Source organism: Bos grunniens, chromosome 16, assembly GCF_055505025.1.
Source record: "Bos grunniens cultivar Pamir isolate PY7600 chromosome 16, Bosgru_T2T1.0, whole genome shotgun sequence".
Taxonomy (NCBI): domain Eukaryota; kingdom Metazoa; phylum Chordata; class Mammalia; order Artiodactyla; family Bovidae; genus Bos; species Bos grunniens.
In genome coordinates this window covers 23,038,390-23,060,520 of record NC_141180.1, presented here as the reverse complement: position 1 = coordinate 23,060,520, position 22,131 = coordinate 23,038,390, and the positions used below count along the sequence as shown (strand labels likewise).

Sequence of the window (22,131 nt, the reverse complement as noted above, 5' to 3'; positions counted from 1 at the left end):
GAATAGTTGTTACCAGAAGGGAGAAAGGAAGGAAAATGATGTTAGAGGGATACACATAGGCGACTTTAACTGAACCTCTAATGACTTAAACTCCAGAAGCACATAAAGTGAAATGTTATAATTTGATAAAGCTGGGCAGAGGGTTATTTTTTCAATTATTCTCCATAACTTTTCAAATATAATATATCGGATTATAATTTGTCAAAAAAATATTCCAGGAAGTAAGAAAATCATATTGAACTGTTAAAAGACAAACCGAGGCATATTATTAAAGGTTTTAAGAGTTTATAGGAACAAATCTCAATTTGAATTAGACAATGCCAAACTGGAACTGGTTAGGAGTACTCCACCAGGAGGTGTTGGGGAGAGATTTGATTATAGAGAACAGGCAAAAGAAAGGAAATCATTGATTGGTTATTGCGTAAAGCCTAATTGGTTGTCCTTTGTTTTCAATTTCATAACCTTGAGGCATTGATGGGCTTAGATTCCGGTTTACTTCCACAGGCCACCATGGCATTTAGAGCCATCTTAGCATGACCTTCTTGTTTAGTTAATTTAACATACCTCACCAGGAGCTGGCCCTTCTCTGCCAGCTTCTCCCTAACTTCCCTCCTGTTTCACATCCGTCTTTCAGCTCACCACCACAAATGTGCACATAAAAATGTAGGACCTGGAAAACATTTGAAATTTTCCACCAATTTTAATTAGTAAGTAGTTATTCAATTAATTCTGTATGCAGATCTTTTCTTATGAGATGAATGATTTTCATAGGCCAGAAGATAAAGAAAAATCCTAAAAATACAGCATCCTATTTAGTGGTTGACAAATACTTAAAAAACATTGTCTCTCTCTAAGTCACTGAGATAAGGTTATGAGTTGGATACAGTCTCTAATTGCCGGGGTCCAGCCCCAGGGGATCCAGGGAATTAGAAGGGGAGATGGCTTCGGCGATAAGGATACGATAGCTTTAATTAAATGTTAATTAGAGATATAAAGAGTAATAAAATAAGGACAGCTCAGGAGGAAAATTCAGTGGAGAAAAGAGGCTGAATAACTTGGTTTACGTGGAAAGCTAATAAAATTCCAAGGCAAGGAATTTATGTCAGCTACGTAGGCCTCAGGCATACTCCCGTTCTCCGGAAGGAGAGGAGACACTAAGGCCTCCCTGGTCAGATCTTAGAAGCCCAGGCATAATTAGTAGGCTTGACGAGCCTCCACGTTTCAGATGGGAATTCAGCCAGAAGGTGAGAGAAAGAACAACATGGGGAGACCAGTCTTTCGAGGAACTGATCCCATTTTTCATTTTCCAGGGTCTGTTTTTATACACTGAGATGTTATACAAAAGTCACGTGGGGACAGCAGTCCTGACTTTTATTAAAGTCAGGTGCTTTATACAAATGTATACAGAGGTCTTAGGGGTGTTACATCATCTTTTGGCCAGGGGGCCTGCTGACAATTTATGACCCTCTCCTTGTGACAGCGGTCAGTCAACCAGAACACTTATTTCTCCAGGGGTGAGTATTCTTAAAACAGATGCCACCTTCCGAAGGTACCAGATAAAGTTACATTCCTATAGGGTGAGGGTGTGGTGGGTTTTAATTAAGGAAAGAATTTGCTTAGCCTAAGGTCTAACGTGATTAATATCAAAAGTTAATACTTATTTCTTCTATATATTCATTAATGTGTATAAGGGCAGGGGATGTGAGACTTAGCAGCAAACATTGGCTCAACAAATGAAAAACCCTTCACCAATACAATTTCTAATCAGCCCACTATACTATACTAATAGTTTTCTAACTTCTCTAAAGAACCTGTTTTTAGAAGGTTTACAGCATCTCGTGCCTCTCACGGTTGGGAGGCTGTGAACAATCACATGTGGCCGGACAAGCCTGTCAGGCAGGCTAGAGAACCTTCAGAGGAGTTTGTAGGTTGAAACACTCCTATCACGCCCAGGAATTATTACTAACTGCAGCTCTAAGTTAACTCCTTCTCCGAAAGAGGTGGTGGGGGACAGCCCCCCATAAAGTCAGAGGTGTAGGTGAGAGCACAAAGTAGTAAAGTAGGCAGACTCTAGTTTTGGGGGTAGATGCTGTAGAATTTCCAGGGGTACTCCTCAGGCTCGATCCCGCCTTTGCGTATGTCGAGCCTCCTTCCTCATGACCTTTGTCATGGGCGGAGTTCCTCACGCTGGCTCCCGGCATCTATTCACAAGGGTTTGCAGTCTACAAAGCATGTGACACAAGTACCAGAAACTGATGTGGTTTTTACAGAGATTAAAGAGGTTGCCACTCTGAATTAGTCTTAAGACTGAATCATAGAATATTTTAAAAATCATTGAAATGGCTATTGTCAATTCCACTATCATGAGTTTATTCTACAGATGTGGTTACACATGTATGAAATGATTTATACATAAGCCTTGTTTGTTAGAGCAAAAGACTGAAAATAACTTAAATACCCATTAATATGAGTGTGATTAAACTAGGGTAAATCCATGAAATGGAATAATATACAATCAATAGAATGCAGGATCCCGTGTACCATAAAATGAACAGAACACCAAGAAACATTATGAAGTGAAATCAAGTAAGATAATCAGACAAACAGTAATAAAATAAAGCACTAAATAAAATTTCAGTATTTTATAACCTGTGTGAGGAAATAATTTAATATGCATATGTATATTCATAGACTATCTCTGTAATGATATAAACAAGAACTAAAAATAGGATGGAAGAAATTGGGTAGTTGAGGAACAGATGTAGGAGGGAGATGTGTATCCTTTAATGCCGTGTATATTTTATACAGTGAACATATATCACATAGTAATAAAATTAAATTATGTAAAAATACAAAGATGTAGGTGAGTTCCATGGTTAGGATTCCAGGTTTTCAGTGCTATAGCCTGGGTTCAATCCCTGATCAGGGAACTGAGATCCCACAAGCCACATGGCACAGCCAAAAAAAAATACAAAAAGGTAAAAAATAAATTGGAAGTAATAACAGAAAACAGCACTGGGGAAAAAGAGTTAAAAGTAAAGACAGACTCTTTTCCTTCCTTTTTTTTTTCCTTTGCAAAATATGTTTAGAATTTTTCAGTTTAGAAGATCAGTGCTCTGGCCTATGAAGGTGATGGATGAAGTAGAAGGTATGAAGGGCATAAGAGAAACTGATCCAGTCAGAGGGTTCTGGCAAGTTCTAGCTATAGTCATCATGCAAGGATGCTAAGGCTGAGTTTCCTTTCGTGTAGAGAAGTTGATGGACTTCCAGCTGCCTCCTCCCCCATAGACTCTGAGCTCTCTGAGGCAGTGAGGGGACCGAAGGATTTTCAGAGCTCTCGTGTTCCCTGGGGATTCTGGCCCCTAGCTACTGGTACATTTGATTTGAATGACTGACTGACTAGGGTGCGACCTGGGGGTCCTTAGTGAATTCAATGAACAAGAAGGAATAGAGTTGCCGTGTATTTGCTGTTCAAATTATTATGTTTTGCCATTACCATTATCTAATGATAAAACATTGAGAAAAAACTCAGAAAGATATAAAAAAAATACTTGAATTTGCTGCTTTCAGGCAACTATTTTCATAGAATCTACATTGTTTTAGGTATTATAAGTAATCCAGAGGTGATTTAAAGTATACATAGGGTATTATATGCAAATAGTATGTCATTTTATATAAGGGACTTGAGCATCCTTGAATTTTGATATCTGTGGAGGTCCTGGAACCAATCCCCTGTGGATATCAAGTTATGACTGTATACATTTAATAATCCTTTTTTTTTAGCACAATGATAAGTTAAGCAAAGTCATCTTCTATATTATTATAGTATAGAGTTTTGAATATCAAGGTTTTTTTAAGATTTATAGTATTTATTTCCTCTCTTTGGAAACTGTGAAGCAGGACTTTTAGTTTATAGTAACATAACTCCAGAAAAATACTGCAGATTCCCATTTTCATAACTGACTGTGAGGTATATATTTATATACCTGCAGGTTAATATATGAAAATGTCTTCAATCTGATTGCTCCAGTCTTAGCATTCTAGAATGTATAATTTTCAATTACTAAAGGTCTATTTAATGTAAAACTCATGTCTCACAGTGTATTTTTTTTTGTATGATTTCCCTGAATTTCTGTTGTACTGAATTTAAAATGTGCATATGAAGGTCCGCAAATGGGTGGATGAGTAGCCAGTTATAGGGAGAATCTCTTTTTCTCTTTGAAACTTCTCATGGGACTTTCTCTTTTCCTGAAGCGTATCTTTTGAAAGTGTAAAATGCAAAAATTAGAAGGGAAAAAACCTCCATGAACATGAGTTGTTATTATTCACAAAGAGTTTGTTAAAAGTCACATTAGCAAATGGCCATTGGGATTTAGAGGGAGTCACCAGTGTTTTAAAAGGAACACAGGAACACACTTTTACACTCTCACCAGTTAGTGCTGGTGCCATTTGAGTCCCAGTGTTGGGGTGTTGTGCTGTTCAATCACTAAGTCATGTCTGACTCTGTGAGCCTGTGGACTGCAGCACGCCAGGATTCCCTGTCCTTCACTATCTTCCGAAGTTTGCCCACACTGGTGGTTTCACATTAAACGTCTATGTGCAGTGCGTAGACCCTCTTTCATTTCTCACAGGGAGGGGATACATGGTGCTAATGACTTGCAGAGTGCTGTTTGGCCTCCACTCCTCTCTTGGGCACTCACATTTAGTGATCTAGGATTCCCGAAATCCACTTTTAGCTCAAGGCTCTTCTGATGAAGCTCTATTTCTCAGCCTTTAAAACTCCATGGTGCTTCCTGATCAACACAGCCATCTCACAATTTCTTGCAACATTAAAATTTCAAAACAAGTGGGACCAATATTGTGCCTAGAGCCAAAATAAAGTCATTTTAGTACTGAGGATGCTTTTTTAAAATTTTTATATATTTTTTAATTGAAAGATAATTGCTTTACAGAATTTTGTTGTTTTCTGTCAAACCTCAACATGAGGATGCTTTTTTTTAACCACACTGACACCACTCTGGAAATTTTAATAGCTCTGGGAGGGTGAAGACATTGAAGAGGATGAAAACTTCCCTTTGCTAAGAGTTTCTACCTTGGCTCTATCCAGCTGGATTAGCAGTTCCAAGGGAAGGACTGGGCAGCTGCCTTTGACCTCTTCGTGCAGCCTGATTGGGGCTCGTTCCTCAGGGAGGGGGTTGGGCTGATGGAGTAAGCTCAGAATTTGCCCTTCCTCTCACTGACCAGGTATCTCAGCTTTGGTTTTCTGTTCTTTCCCTCTTCCCTTTCAGAGCATCATGTGTACTGGGCGGCGTCAGTGGCACCCAGACCCCCTCCTGATCCACTGCATCCAGTCCTGCGAGGTAAGGTACCCCCCCTCCCTCAAACCCAGACCAGCACTCTCTGCTCTGCTCAACTCACAGAGATTTGAGTCCTTCTGGTTCAGTATCTTGCCCTTTCTCTGCTCCGATGCCCTCTGTTCAATCTCTTACATGTAGCTCCATAATCCCCAAATTACAGATATTAGGATTTCTGATTTTGCCTTTTTTTTTTTAAGGCAAAATTTCCAGGGTTCCATTTTAAATTGCTTAATAAAAAATAAAGTTAAACGCAAGTCAGAATGATTTATGGTTTGGGATTCTCTAACTGGGCCTCACTGGAGCTTAGTTAGATCAGAGTTTTGCAGCTCGATGGCCCACAGACAGGGGTTTGGCCAGGGCAGTGTCTTAAAAAAAATTTTGTTTTGGTTGCTAATGCTTAAAAATTGGGATTTCCACACAAAATTCGTATGTGTATAGGTAACATTTTACATACACCAAATAAATATAAAATCTGTGCAAAGATTTTTCTCTTGAAAAACAAGAATATCTGGCAACTATGGCAACAATTAACTGGATCTGAGTGGCAGCTAGAATGCCAGAAGGGCCGCTGCCCTCCAGTTCACACTGTCCTTAGCTTTCCCTGTAGCTTCTCACCTCCTGGGCTTCTCTCATTGACATCAACTGTCGGGGTCACGCAGGCATCTCAGTTTGCAACCTCTGAGGAGGACCTGTAGTCCACTGGTGATTAACCCAAACTAGATTTTTACCAACTCAAGAAATTCTGTTTACTTCTTCACTCAGGGCATCCCCCTACCAGGGGGTAAGTTAGGGGGTTGTGAATTCCTTGACTAGATTAAGAGAAGTTATTACAAGGAAGAGTCAAGAATGAGGTAGAGCCTTGCTCACAGAGCATGACAAAGGAATCCTGACATGGATACACACACACACACACACACACACGTTCTTGTACCCAGGGAATAGCCAGTAACAAATACAAGTACTCTAGTCTCAGTCACAACAGCCTTTGTTATCCAGACCTCTCACTGGAAGTAATTCAGCCACTTAGCAGCAACACTCGATAATTCTGGCTGCACCTCGAGTGCCAGAGGGAGCTGTTTAACTGCCCTTGACTTCAGCACCCTCCAGTCATAAACACCCAACTCTCTCCATTCTTCTGTATCTCTGTTTCTCTTGATTTAATTCTGGGAAACTGGGATCTATGTGAAGCCAAAGGGGGGAAAAGGGTGGGGTTTGAGACAAAGAGAAAACTGGGTGGGGAAATGATACCAGTAAACTGGCGTGGGGAGAGTGCATCAGGAGAAACGCTAGCTTGGAGTGTGCTTTGTTACGGTGTCAGCCAGCAAAACAGCTCATCTTCTGCCATCATTAGAAAAACAGATGGCAGTGGGGAGGAGAGGAGGGGGAGTGACTCATCCCCCAAGCAGGGGGTAAGAAGGGGGAAGAAGAGGCCAGGGAAGGAGGGAGATAAACAGACAGAAGACTGGAGAACTGGGACGAGATCAAAGGTATCCTGAGAATTCCCTTCTGGTGCTTCCACGCATGATCGCAAGAGGGAGGGTAGACAGCAGGCCCTGGACCTGGCTTCGGTGTTTCCCAGAAGGTTACAACACACAGCTTTCCCACTTTGTCCTCCCTCCACACTGAACCCAGCGCATGCTGTGGTATCCAGAGCATCCCAGGCTGCTCTCAGCTCCTTTGCTGATGCGATGAAGAACAAAACTGTGTTCCCTCTTATGACCCCCCACCACCCAACTACTATCAGGCACAGACGAGGACTGACCACCACACACCTGTTGGTACCCCTACTCCGGGGGTTCTCAAAGTGTGACCCATGGATAAGCACAATTGGCGTCATCTAGGAACCTTCACTTTCACTTTTCACTTTCATGCATTGGACAAGGCAATGGCAACCCACTCCAGTGTTCTTGCCTGGAGAATCCCAGGGATGGGGGAGCCTGGTGGGCTGCCGTCTATGGGGTCGCACAGAGTCGGACACGACTGACTTAGCAGCAGCAGCAGCAGGAACCTGTTAAAAGTGCCTATTCTCAGGCCCCATCCCAGACTTATTGAATCAGAGGCTCTGGGGGTGGGGCCCATCAATCTGTGCTTTTTATTCTTTTTTTTTTTAATTACTTTTTAATTCTTTTTAATTGGAGGAAAATTGCTTTTGAATGTTGTCTTGGTTTTTGCTGTGCAATAATGTAAATAAATTATAATTATGTGTGTGTATATATATATAAAAATATATAAAATATGCTTAGACCTTCAATCGTGTCTGACTCTTTGAGACCCCATGGACTGTAACCCGCCAGGTTTCTCTGTCCATGGGAATTGTTCAGGCAAGAATACTGTAGTGGGTTGCCATGCCCTCCTCCAGGGGATCTTCCCAATCCAGGGATTGAACCCAGGTCTCCCACACTACAAGCAGATTCTTTACCATCTGAGCCACCAAGGAAGCCCAAGAATACTGGAGTGGGTAGCCTATCCCTTTTCCAGGGGACCTTCCTGACCTATTGTAGCGGGGAGGGTTTTCCTCATTTTGTGGGGTGATAATTGAAGTGAGTGGTCACTGCATCCATGAACACATAATACTGTCAGATCATATAAGTGTTATCTTCTGTCTTTTTTCCCCTTCCTGCTTCCCTCCCTCCCTCCCTTCCTTCCTTCCTTTTCTTCTTTCCTTCCCAAAAGTCATATTTATGAATTCTAACAAAATGTACAGTCCTAGGTTCCACTTAAATTAAGAACATCTTGTTCTCTAGGGAATGCAAAGGAAATAAAGGCCACACTTCAGCCTCCCTTTGGATAGAAATGACTAACTTACTTCCTGTAGGATAATTAACATGGAGTGCCCATTGGCCTACATTTTGGCTCTACTTCTTCTTTGAGCATGTATCTCTTGCAAGTTCATTGTGCTTCCCAGCAGCACCCATTTTGGCTTACAATTTCTGATAGTCTCTCTTCAACCTTTTGCAGGTTCTTGTAGAGTTGTGCTCTTTCTTTTTGGACAAAAAGGGAGTCATGCAGGAGGACGAAGCAGAATGATGTCAGAATTAGGTTCAAATTCTGAGTCTACCTTTGTTAACTGCGTACAGTATCTGTCTGGCTTTGTCTCAAAGCTTCTGTGAGAATCAAGTGAAATAACTGATTTTAAGGTGCTGTGTAATTTGCATGTAATGTAACATATTTGTTGCAGTATTGGCTAAGGAACAATATACATCAGCATGTAAGGATGGGATCTTATTGAAACAATATATAAATATTAAGACTCAAGAAACAGTTCACACACCCATAAGTCTTATGAGTATTATTATATACTGAAGATGGATATGGTTAATTGATGTTCTAGAGGCTTCCAATAAACTGTAGAAAATTTTTAAAGAGTTTTGGGGATGTTTCAAGTAAGTTTCTCTGGGCATGCTACTGTTTCTCCTATAAATTCTTATATATATCCTTGTAAATGACTGTCATCTCACTTATCACATTATTTCAAGATTATATGACAGGTCCATCCTTCCAACAATCTGTGAGCTCCTAGGGATAGGATTGGAGAAGGAAATGGCAACCCACTCCAGTGTTCTTGCCTGGAGAATCCCAGGGACGGGGGAGCCTGGTGGGCTGCCGTCTATGGGGTCGCACAGAGTCGGACACGACTGAAATGACTTAGCAGCAGCAGCAGCAGTGATAGGATGTGTGTTATTCCCTTGAAAAGCACAGGCCTAATTCTTCAGTGACTCCTGCTTCTTCCCCTTCACAGGCAAGCAGAGAGAGTTGAGCATCTCAAATTGAGAAAGATAGTATCAGTTTTCTGAAGAGTAGCGCAGTGGAGAGAAATGTAGGGAAGGAGTAGAAGGACCAGGAGAGAATACAACCCTGTGATGCTTAGAATCGGAGAGCCTTGCAACGAGGGCAGCCTGGAGGAGCCGAGGGAGGCTGTCAGGAGTCTGGAGGCAGGCTTCAACCTCAGTTTCATCCCTTGGTACATGCTTCTTGGACGAGTCCATTGACTTTTCTGAATTGTTTCCTCAGCTTTACAGTTAGATGGATACAATTTATCTTTTAAACTTGTTGATCAGATACCAGGTTCAGTAAACAATGGAGATGGACCTGGGGCCAGGTGTCATTTGGGGCCTTCAAAGTGGCCCCAGAAGAATGTAGATCATGATGATTTTTCAGAAATAACTGCAAATCTCCCTTGTTACTGGGACTTTTCGCTTCTGTATGCATTTTGAACTTGATTATACCCATGAGTCTTTCTCTTAACGAACTCCAGTTCAGATCTGTGGCCTTCTTGGTTAGCCTTTATTTCTTATTCACTGACTGCATTTACTTAAGTGTAGGTGGGCAGTTGTATTGTTTTTACACATTTGGTAGCTGATATCAACAATGCTTCCATCACTAATTCATTCCATCTGCTCCACCATTCCTTAGATTCTTTCTTCTGTGTCGTCTTGGCCTTCTCTCTTCCCTTCTTTTGTTATTCGTATTCCAGATGGTAGCCCTGTTAGCTGTGTCAATGTGCTTCAGGATCACTTATGGCACTGTCTGGGTTTCCTGCTGTACCTCTAGGATGTGGGGGCCTATATATAATACATGGGGTAGAAATAATGGCATGAAAATCAAGTTTTTATTGCACCTTTTCTTCTTTCCCAAACTTTAAGCCCAGAGGGGTAGAGAGGAGCGAGAGTCAGACTAAAATGCCCCTTTACAGAGATGTGCTTTATACCTGGGTGCAGAATGCCTGCCTACATCTCTGATCATTCTGCATCTCTGATCATGGGGTGGGGGGAGATGGGGGTGGGAGAGGCTCACAGGTTAGCCTGCATGTGATAAATACCCAAGAAGTAAGTGATTGTTACGGGTTTCTACCTGATGTGTGGTCCTTTCGGACTAAGGTTTAAAAATATAAGCCTTCACTCGGTCCCATAGTAACCCCTATTCAGCCATTTTTTATTGAACTTTTATCCTTTCTATCTGTATGGTTTATCTCTATTACTGTGCTTTAGTAATGCCTTTTTCATCACTAGTCACAACATTTTTTTAATACATGCCCAGAACTTGATCTTTGAAGTGTGAACTCATGGAATTGCTACTGATCTTTCTGAGAAAAAAAAGAAAAACAGTCACCTGAGTATGTCTTTATAAATTCCTTATTGAAAAGAGAAAAGTGAGTCTTTTTGAGGATACCTGTATTCAGAAAACCAAATGTTCCAATCCAAATTTTATCACTCTAGGCACTGTGTGATTGCAAAGTTGTTTAACTTCTCTTTATTTCCTTTTCATTGATATTTTGTCATTTAAATAACAGCCAACAATTAAACTTCTCTGTGCCACATTTTAGCTGTTTACAAATCAGACATAATAATCAACCCCTCCCTTGATTCTCAGAAGACAAATCATATGAGCTTACTTTTCTTTTACATTCTTGCCAAGTTCTTCAGTATCTGAGTGGAAAGGAGTTAATTAGGGTAGAAATAATAATGACCTAACAGCCAATAATGAGTATAGCTACTCCACTTCTGGTAGGAATTGTGTGGGTTCACACAAATCTAAATCTAAATATGTGTTAGACGTGCTAAAATCCAGAGAAAAAAAATGAAAATTAGCTTACATTGGAACTGTCTTACAGGCTCACTGGCTGCCAAACTCCAGTCCCCTTGAGATTTATTTGTGAATGTCTCTGCCAGTTTTGTGCAATCTCTGCACCAGGCTGGAGATCTGGGCATGGCTTTAGGTTTGTCCAGAGTCCCCTTTGGGTCCAGGGCTTGACTTTAGATCCTCCAGCTGAAATCTCTGAAAATTGGACTGCAAATGTTAATTAGGACTAGGTTTTCATATTGAAAACTAAAACCATTGTGTTTTTCCCCCTCTGCTTTCCAAAAACAAGAAAAGAAAGAAACATTAAAAGCACAACCATGCAAATTGTAAAACCTCCTCTAGATTAGCAAAATTCATGAGAATTTATGTTTGTCTAAGTCTCCTGCAGAACCAGGCTGTGACAGCCTGATGGGCTTTCTACATTTTGCTCCTTTTGTCTTCTCCAGCTTCCTGGGTGGGCCACTTTCTCACTCTGTTAATTCCTTTGTGACATAGGCTTTCCCTATTTCTCTTCCAACCACACCCGTTTTCTGATTTACTTTGTACTTTTCCTTATTGTACTGCTCTTTTGAGTCTTCATTTGTAATCCAGGTTTGCAGACAATTGAAATATTACTTGCTTATAAAAATAATATGGAAATTCTACAGTTTCTTTCATCTGTCCAGGTGCTTTCTAATCATTATGCTGAGATTATAAGAATTCAGTTCAGTTCAGTCGCTCAGTTGTGTCCGACCCTTTGTGACCCCATGAATCGCAGCATGCCAGGCCTCCCTGTCCATCACCAACTCCTGGAGTTCACTCAAACTCATGTCTATCGAGTCGGTGATGCCATCCAGCCATCTCATCCTCTGTCGTCCCCTTCTCCTCCTGCCCCCAATCCCTCCCAGCATTAGAGTCTTTTCCAATGAGTCAACTCTTCACATGAGGTGGCCAAAGTATTGGAATTTCAGCTTTAGCATCAGTCCTTCCAATGAACACCCAGGACTGATCTCCTTTAGATTGGACTGGTTGTATCTACTTGCAGTCCAAGGAACTCTCAAGAGTCTTCTCCAACACCAACAGTTCAAAAGCATCAATTCTTCAGCGCTCAGCTTTCTTCACAGTCCAACTCTCACATCCATACATGACCACTGGAAAAACCATAGCCTTGACTAGACGGACCTTTCTTGGCAAAGTAATGTCTCTGCTTTTGAATATGCTATCTAGGTTGGTCATAACTTTCCTTCCAAGGAGTAAGTGTCTTTTAATCTCATGGCTGCAGTCACCATCTGCAGTGATTTTGGAGCCCCCCAAAATAAAGTCTGACACTTATAAGAATTAGCAGTGAGCAAATAAAACCTGATTCTATCCATAAATAACTCTATCCCTTTCCTCTTTTTATAAGGCCTTTCTCCACTAAGATTTCTAATGGTTATCGACTGAAAATACACATACAACCTAAAAGTTCAGAGTTATGTTTTATTATGTGGAAATTTTTAGAACTTCAAGCCTTGGAGGCAGATCTCAAATAACCCTGATAGAACTGCTCCAAGGAAGCAAAGGGAGGAACCAGGTTATGTAGAAGCTCTGCAACAAAAGACAGGTAGCTTGAATGTCAGAAGTTTTTAAAAAGTTTTTTTGTTCATTAAAGAGAACCAGATATCCCAAGCCAAGGAACTTAGAGCTTTTCTCTGTATGGGGCGATGCAAGAGTCTGGGCTCACTGAAGTCATTCCTTTGATATGCACCTCAGGGATCTGGAACCAGTGTCCCTGTGTTTTCCCTGAGTCATGTCCAACTCTTTGTGACCCCATGGACTACAGCACGTCAGGCTTCCCTGTCCATCAACAACTCCTGGAGCTTACACAAACTCATGTCCATCAAGTCGGTGATACCATACAGTCATCTCATCCTCTGTCATCCCCATCTCCTTCTCCTTCTCTCTTCAATCTATCCCAACATCAGGGTCTTTTCCAATGAGTCAGCTCTTCGTATCAGGTGGCCAAAGTATTGGAGTTTCAACTTTAGCATTAGTCCTTCCAATGAACATTCAGGACTGATTTTCTTCAGGATTGACTCGTTTGATCTCCTTGCAGTCCAAGGGACTCTCAAGAGTCTTCTCAAACACCACAGTTCAAAAGCATCAATTCTTCAGCGCTCAGCTTTATTTATTGTCCAACTTTCACATCCATACATGACCACTGGAAAAACCACAGCTTTGACTGGACCTTTGTTGGCAAAGTAATGTTTCTGATTTTTAATATGCTGTCTAGGTTTGTCATAGCTTTTCTTTCAGGGAGCAAACGTCTTTTGAATTCATAGCTACAGTCACCATCTGCAGTGATTTTGGAGCCCAAGAAAATAAAGTCTGTCACTAATTCCATTGTTTCCCCATTTTTTGCCATGAAGTGATTGGAATGGATGTCATGATTTTAGTTTTTTGAATGTTGAGTTTTAAGCCAGCTTTTTCACTCTCCTCTTTCACTATCATCAAGAGGCTCATTAGTTCTTCACTTTCTGCCATAAGGGTAGTGTCATCTGCGTATCTGAGATTATTGATATTTTTCCTGATAATCTTGATTCCAGCTTGTGCTTCATCCAGCCTGGAATTTCACATGATGTACTCTGCATATAAGTTAAATAATCAGGGTGACAATATACAGCCTTGACATACTCCTTTCCCAATTTGGAACCAGTCCATTGCTCCATGTCTGGTTCTAACTGTTGCTTCTTGACCTGCATACAGATTTTTAGGAGGCAGGTAAGGTGGTCTGGTATTCCCGTCTCTTGAAGAATTTTCCACAGCTTGTTGTGATCCACACAGTCAAAGGCTTTAGTGTAGTCAAAGATGGCAGGTATTCTCCTTTCTGAATTCCCTCAGGGTTCACCACTCACAGTGGGGGGCTGCAATCGCTTGTAACTGTGATTCTGATAACTGGTAATTGATGCTTTTGAACTGTGCTGTTGGAGAACACTCTTGAGAGTTCCTTGGACTGCAAGGAGATCAAACCAGTCAATCCTGAAGGAAATCAGTCCTGAATATTCATTGGTAGTATTGATGCTGAAGCTGAAACTCCAATACTTTGGCCACCTGATGTGAAGAACTGACTCATTGGAAAAGACCCTGATGCTGGGAAAGATTGAAGGCAGGAGAAGGAGATGACAGAGGATGAGATGGTTGGATGGCATCACTGACTCGATGGACATGAATTTGAGTAAGCTCCAGGAGTTGGTGATGCACAGGGAAGCCTGGCATGCTGCAGTCCATGGTATTACAAAGAGTCAGACATGACTGAGCAACTGAACTGAACTGTGACGTTCTTGTTTACTGATATGACAGGAAAGATTCCATTTCTCACTGTGTTCCTAAAATATATTTTAAATGCAGTCTAAGCATGACTCAAATATGTTCACTGAGACTGTTCTTAAAGTTCATAAAATGTTGATTAGTTTACCATTTACCTTCATGGTCATTTGCATATCCTTTATCAAATAGTCATATTGACAAGCTCTTTCAGAAAAGTCATTTCTAATTTATCCTACTAAAATAGATATTCCTTTAAGTGAAATTATTTTATTCAGTTCAGTTCAGTTCAGTCGCTCAGTCATCTCTGACTCTTTGCAACCCCATGAATCACAGCATGCCAGGCCTCCCTGTCCATCACCAACTCCTGGAGTTCACTCAAACTCATGTCCATCGAGTCAGTGATGCCATCCAGCCATCTCATCTTCTCTCATCCTCTTTTCCTCCTGCCCCCAATCCCTCCCAGCATCAGAGTCTTTTCCAATGAGTCAACTCTTCACATGAGGTGGCCAAAGTATTGGAGTTTCAGCTTCAGCATCAGTCCTTCCAGTGAATACCCAGGACTGATCTCCTTTAGGATGGGCTGGTTGGATCTCCTTGCAGTCCAAGGGACTCTCAAGAGTCTTCTCCAACACCAACAGTTCAAAAGCATCAATTCTTCGGCACTCAGATTTCTTCACAGTCCAACTCTCACATCCATACATGACCACTGGAAAAGCCATAGCCTTGACTAGATGGACCTTTGTTGGCAAGGTAATATCTCTGTTTTTCAGTACTTGCTTTTGGTAGCAACTGAATGATAAAAGGTTTTTTTAAGTCTCATACTTAATTTTTTAAAACATATGAAGTACATGTGTGTGTGTATGCTAAGTCACTCCAGTTGTGTCCAGCTCATTGTGACCTATGAACTGTAGCCCGCCAAACTCTTCTCTCCATGGGATTTTTCAGGCAAGAATTCTGAGTGAGTTGCCATGCTCTCTTCTAGGAGATCTTCCAGACCCAGGGATCAAATTTACGTCTCTTATGTCTCCTGCATTGCCAGACAGGTTCTTTACTGCTAGCACCATCTGGGAAGCCCTTATATGAAGTACATATGTATACCTATATACATGTATGTGTATGTGGTTGTGTATGTTTGTAAGTTTGTTGTGATTAACCCTATAATGACATAGTGAACAATAAAAGGGTAGCAGTCCCAATCTGATTGTAATTATTGGCAAATTGGAGCAAATAGTGTGCATAGCAGAAAGGATACACATTTTAGAAAGTGAAAGTGAAAGTCATGTGACCCCATGGACTATATAGTCCATGGAATTCTCCAGCCCAGAATACTGGAGTAGGTAGCCTTTCCCTTCTCCAGGGGATCTCCCCAACCCAGGGATCGAACCCAGGTCTCCTGCATTGCAGGCAGATTCTTTACCAGCTGAGCCACAAGAGAAACCCAAGAATACTGGAATGGGTAGCCTATCCCTTCTCCAGGGGATCTTCCCAACCACTAATGGGTTTAAATCTCAGCTCTGCCCTTATTAGCCATATTTTCATGTAATATTTTTTAATTTCATTTTAATTCTATAAAAGTAATACATGTACCTAGTATAAAAAGCCAGTTAGCTCCTCTGGTTTTTTTTGAAAACTGGCAGTGTCTGCCCCTCTCTGGCTAACCTCGCCTCCCAAGGCAGAGACAACTCTTTCGTGTCTTTTTTGCTTCTCCTCCTTAATTCTTTAATTTCATCAGGAAATTATGTCTATAAATATCTGTATCTATGCATGCATGCATGCGTGCTCAGTCACTTCAGTTATGTACAATTTTTTTGTGACTCTATAGACTGTAACTCATCAGGTTTTTCTGTCCACGGGATTTTCCAGGCAAGAATACTAGAGTGGGTTGCCATTTGCTTCTCCAGGGTATCTTCCCTGACCCAGGGATAGAATGCTCATCTCCTGTGTCTCATGCATTGCAGGCGGATTCTTTACCACTGAGTCACCAATGGGAAGCCCATGTATATTTGTGTCTATATATATATCTACATATAGATAGATAGATAGATAGATACGCACACACATATATCTGTTTAATAATGCTTGTACTGCCAATCTTGATTTTTCTTTTCGTTTGTGGCATTATGTACGGACTTCTTAATATAGGAGGTGGGGTTTGAGCTCTCTGACATGCTCTCTTGCTCTCTCTCTTTCTCTCACAGACACACACACAAACACTCACCTATATAGCTGCCTGCAGAGGTACTTGACAATCCTAATTCTTGAGTTTTTCTGGTGTTCTGTGCATTTCAGGCATTTAGGTTTCTGTTTTCTCAGGTCTGCTCTGTCAGCTACTACTCCTTCATGAACTTTCCACTTTCTTAAACTTTGTTGGATTCTCCATTGGCTGTCATGGTCTTGCCTGTCCTCTTTGCTCTTGTGATTTCACACCTTCTTTACTCCTTTATTCCCATATTAGGGGACTTCCAGAAGGAGCAGATATAAAAACAAATTCAGTTCATATGTTTTACCAGCACTAAGCCTGAAATGCAGTAGATATGCAGTGATCAATATACCGTCACTCCTCAATATTCCCGTCAACAGGGTTTATGCTGATATAGAGGAAAACAGAGGCACTTGATAGAGACAATGTTTCTTATTTTGGTATTTTTCCCTCTACTGTCTCTTCTAATTTCTTATTTTAACCTAGAGCCAAGAAGAAATGTCTTCAAGGCGCTCAACTCTTGAAAGTGTAGGATTTAGATAAAGAAGCACTCATTCACAGAACATACATTTATTGTCCATGTATAGTCTATGACTCTTGGGATGTTAAAAGAATCAAGATGAAACTCCTGTCTCTGGTAATCCACTCTGACTTGAGGGAGGCACGTTTTCAAAGTTCTTTGGGAATAAAGGAAAGATACTGTATTTACTTACTGAACAGGCAGAGGATGGGTGTGGGACATACGATTTGGGGAAGATTTCACAGCAAAGTGACACTTTTGTAGGATTTGATGGTTTTATTAGTTGGTGTTAAAGTTGAAAGCCCTGTGGGCAGAGAGGATGGTATGTGTACAAGGAACAGGGATTTGAAACACAGGGAAAGTTTGGAGAACCCTTTGGAGACTACAGATGAGGCTGATGGGGCTCAGGCTAGATGAAGACATGGCTTGAATGTTGCCCTACTCGGACGATCAACTTTATTCCAATGGTATTGAAGAGCATCTCCAGGAAGCTGAGAGATCAGATAAGGTAGAAAAATTGTTGAAGATGAAGCCCTTGCAGAAGAGACAGGTGATAAGTGGAATGGTTAGGAGACAATACTTGCATCTCAAGAGAGAGATGTTGAGAACCCAGACTCAGCCCCACTTGGTAAGGATGGAAAGAAGTCATGACTAAGGGCTTTCCTTTTAAGATATGAAATCGATTCTAAAATCCCAGCCAATGGGGACGAAGAAGATCTATATCTGACTCCCTGGTGCTTGGATGGATAGTGGATGCCATTCACCTCTGTAAAAAAAAAAAAGAAGAAGAAGAAGCAGGCTTGTAGGAGAAGATAATGAGCTTGGCTTTAGATAGAGTGAGTTTAGTAGAGTTGGAAATAAAAAGTCTAGAGTTCAGTCACACAGTCTCAGTTGATGACCTGTTGAGAAATGAGGGAAATATGGATGATAATTAAAGGTAGGTGAGGGGATAAGATCATGCCAGAAATGTGAATGGGGAGAGGTGGAGAAAAAAGGCATGGGAGGAGGGAAGTAATACAGGGAAGAACAGAGGAAGTAAAGCTAGTCAAGGGAATAGAGAATGATTAGAAAAGTAGAAAGAAATACAGGAGAGAATGGTTGTATTAAGAGGAAAACCATGGAAGAGGAGAGAGATGGCAAATGGTGTGAAATGCTAAAGAGCGGACAGATGAATTGAGTATTGACAAGAGACAATTAGGCTTATGATTTCAACATTTGCTGTAATCCCAGACACAGTGGTAACCGTGGAACCAGAGAGAGGGAAGTAGGTTGAGAAATAGATAAGAACATGGATGCAGCAAATAAAAATATTGTTTCCAAAAGTTGGCCAGTACAAGGAGTGAGATGAACAATAACTTAAGTGGAAGACAGTGTTTATGGAAAGACTTTTGATATGAATGAAACTTTAATATATTATCTGTGGATAATAAACTGATTAAAAGTCTGGACCCAAGGTAAGGAGGAGATAGAAGGGATTACAAACACTGTTGGCTCTGAGTCAGATGGGAAGGAAGGCACAATGACTGAAGACAAAGTTTGTAGTGCTGACTTAAAAAACATTCACAGCCTAAAAGTTGAGAGTTATGTTTTATTCTGCGGGGACTTTTAGAACTTCAAGCCCAAGAGACAGCATCTCAAGTAACCTTGAGAGAACTGCTCCGAGACTGGGGGAGGAGCCCGGTTATATAGAAATTTTGAAAATAATAATAATAATAATAAAGGGTAGGTAGTCTGAACATCAAAAGATTATTGTTAATTAAAGAAAACCAGATAACCCCAGACAAGGAATTTAACGCTTTTCTATGTATTGGAAGATGCAAGAGTCTGGGCTCATTGAAGTCATTCCTTTGATAGGCACCTCAGCTATTTGGGGCCAGTATTCTGTGTTTTTACCACATCCTAAGTTCCTTGGGTGGAGAAGGCAATGGCAACCCACTCCAGTACTCTTGCCTGGAAAATCCCATGGGTGGAGGAGCCTGGTAGGCTGCGGTCCATGGGGTCCTGAAGAGTCAGACACGACTGAGCAACTTCACTTTCATGCATTGGAGAAGGAAATGGTGACCCACTCCAGTATTCTTCCCTGGAGAATCCCAGGGACGGGGGAGCCTGGTGGGCTGCCGTCTATGGGATCATAGAGAGTCACATATGACAGAAGCGACTTAGCAGCAGCAGCAGCAAGTTCCTTGGGACTCACCACCCTAGGAAGTGGCTGTAGTCTAATGGCTGCTAGATGGCAGGTATTCTTCCCTTTCCTGAGTTCTTCACTGGCTCACATTGGTAGGCTGCAATAGACTCTGACACCCTTGTTTATTGATATGGAAGTAAATATGTAAATGTGGTAGTATTTTTCCATTTCTTAGTAGAGTAGCAAACAGAATTTAAGAATTCAAGGAGTTCATATGCAACAGTTTATCATTTCTCTGTGCAGACTTTCCCATCTTAGTTGATGGCAACTTTATCCTTCCTGTGGCTCAGGACAAAGTCCTGGGTGTCATCTTAATCCCCCTCTCTCATTCTCCACATCCAATTCATCAGTTCAGTCCACTAGTTCTGCCTTGAAAATCCATCCACAGTTCAATCGCTTTTCACCATCTCATCTGCTGCCACCCTGGTTTGAGCTATCATCCTCTACTACCTGGATTCCCGCAACAGCCTCCAGACTGGTCTCACTCCTACCCCTGTTTTAGCACTTTTTATTCTCAACACAGCAGCCAAAGGGGCCTCTTCTGCCAAAACCCTCCCAGGATTCCTCAGTTCATTCAGGGTAAAATACAGAGGCCTTGCTATGGTGTACACAGCCCTCCAAATTTCCCTTCTCTGATCATTTGACTGTAAATGACAACTGTCCTCTCATTCTCTGCCCATCCCTCAACCTAGAGCACTCCCTTGCTGTGCTGTGCTTAGTCGCTCAGTCATGTCCGATCCTGCAGCCCCATGGACTGTAGCCCTCCAGGATCCTCTGTCTGTGGAGATTCACCAGGCAAGAATACTGGAGTGGGTTGCCATGCCCTTCTCCAGGGGTTTTTCCCAACCCAGGGATCAAACCCAGGTCTCCTGCTTTGCAGGCAGATTTCTTACCTTCTGAGCCACCAGGGAAGCCAATAAATTCTGGAGTGAGTAGCCTTTTCCTTCTCCAGGGGATCTTCCTGACCCAGGAATTGAATTGGGGTCTCCTGCATTGCAGGCAGATTCTTTATCAGCTGAGCTACCAGGGAAGCCCCAGAGCACTCCCTTGTGAAACCACTCAGTTGTGTTCGACTCTTTGTAACTCCATGGACTGTAGCCTGAGAGGCTCCTTTGTCCATGGGATTTTCCAGGCAAGTATACTGGAGTGGGTTGCCATTCCCTTCTCCACAGGATCTTCCTGACCCAGGAATAGAACTCAGGTCTCCCGTACTGCAGGCAGATCTTTACCATCTGAGCCATTAGGGAAGCCCAGGGAGCACTCCCTCACTTTGCCCTATTTTTTAAAAATAAGGCTGTTAAAAAAAATAAATAAATAAATAAATAAAAATAAAAATAAGGCTGTTACTTTCTAATTCCCTAAATAATTATTTGTTATGTTGTTCATTCACTAAGTCATGTCTGACTCTTTTTGACCCCATGGACTGTAGCACGCCAGGCTTCCCTGCCCTTCACTATCTCTCAGAGTTTCCTCAAACTTATGTCCATTGAGTCAGTGATACCATCTGACCATCTTGTTCTCTGTCATCCCCTTCTCCTGCCTTCAGTCTTTCTCAGCGTCAGGGTCTTTTCCAATAAGTCAGCTCTATGCATCAGGTGGCCAAAGTATTGGCGCTTCAGCATCAGTCCTTCCAATGAATATTCAGGGTTTATTTCCTTTAGAGTTGATTGGTTTGATTTCCTTGCTGTCCGAGGGACTCTCAAGAGTTTTCTCAAGCACCACAGTTTGAAAGCGTCAATTCTTCAGCACTCAGCCTTCTTTATTTGTTACACTTAATGTCAATATTCCTCACTGGGATATAAGCTCTACAGGGAAGGGTTTTCTGTTTATTTGATTCACTGATAAACCTCAAGTGCTTAGTACAGGGGTGCAGTGATTGGCACAGGGTAAATGTTCAATAAATATGTCTTGAGTGGATGAATGAGGTAGCAATTAAGGGCAGCCACAGATTGGGAAGAAGATGGCAGTCGGGTAAAGATCTGGAGAAGAAACTTGATTACTATGGGGAAAAGGAAAATTTTGCTAACTTGTGAAGAATAAAAAGGTTGCCAAGAGACCCTGAGTTTTATGACTCCTTTAAGACTCTTTTTTACTGGATACTCTTTTTTTATTGAGAGAAGCCTGTAGTTAGCATGGCCCTGTCTTGGGACTTGGGGGGTGAGTGATGACATTTAGATTTCCTTCAACTCTTTGAAGGCTATTTGTACAATGGGTAGAGAAAGCTTGGTTCCATGGATTGCTTCTCTTCTTAGCTATGTGATCTCAAACAAAGTCATTTCCCTCCTATGGGAAAATAACATCTCCCTTGGATGACTTTGAATTTTGTTTTTGGCTCTCTGATGTTTACAAAAGCATTGACAGACACTCGGGTGCTACACACGTGTATAGGATTATCATCATTGTTATCATCCCTGTGTGAGAAGTCACCTGAAGCAAGACCAGGTTGAAGCATGCCAACAGGGATGGGTGACATGTGCTACATGCTGCGCACTGGAGGTCCTGGCTGAGGAAGCCAAACGTTCTCCATGAGGTGAACGCAGAAAGCTTCAGCAGGAATCCAGTAGAAGCAGAACCTCCACTTTCCTCCTTTCAACTCAGTCTGATTTTTTTTTTTTTCCCAGGCCTGCAGCTTTGAGCTAAGTTTTTGTGTCTCTTTCCGTCTACCTTTCCAGGTGTAGGCACCCCACTTGGGCACCATAACCTTATTTAAAGGGCTAAAAACATTTCAGATCTGAGTCTTGCTGGCAGCATACCAGCTCCAGCCTATCAGCTGGGGGTAAATTTCCTTAGACACTTGCCTTGAGAGGGTGCTCATTATCCATAGAGGATATAAGGCCTCCACCTTATTTTACCTCTATTTCATTGCACAGAGTAACAAGAATAAGAGAGAAAACAAGCCTTTGAATGTCAAACAAGAATGAAGCAAAACAACAACAGAAAAAAACCACGCCAAACCATGCACTAAATTTGAAAACAGACTCATTGCCTCTTTCCTGTCTGACAC

General features: G+C 41.6%; 1 protein-coding gene across 1 annotated transcript in view; it reads left to right on the top strand.

The window, feature by feature from the left end:
- PAPPA2 (pappalysin 2) overlaps nucleotides 1-22,131 on the top strand; it is a 315,881-nt gene that overhangs the window by 266,447 nt on the left and 27,303 nt on the right. Inside the window, exon 20 of the mRNA XM_086342421.1 lies at nucleotides 5,289-5,360. Within this exon, the coding sequence (XP_086198547.1) occupies nucleotides 5,289-5,360 (72 nt within the window). The remainder of the gene's footprint in view (nucleotides 1-5,288; nucleotides 5,361-22,131) is intronic.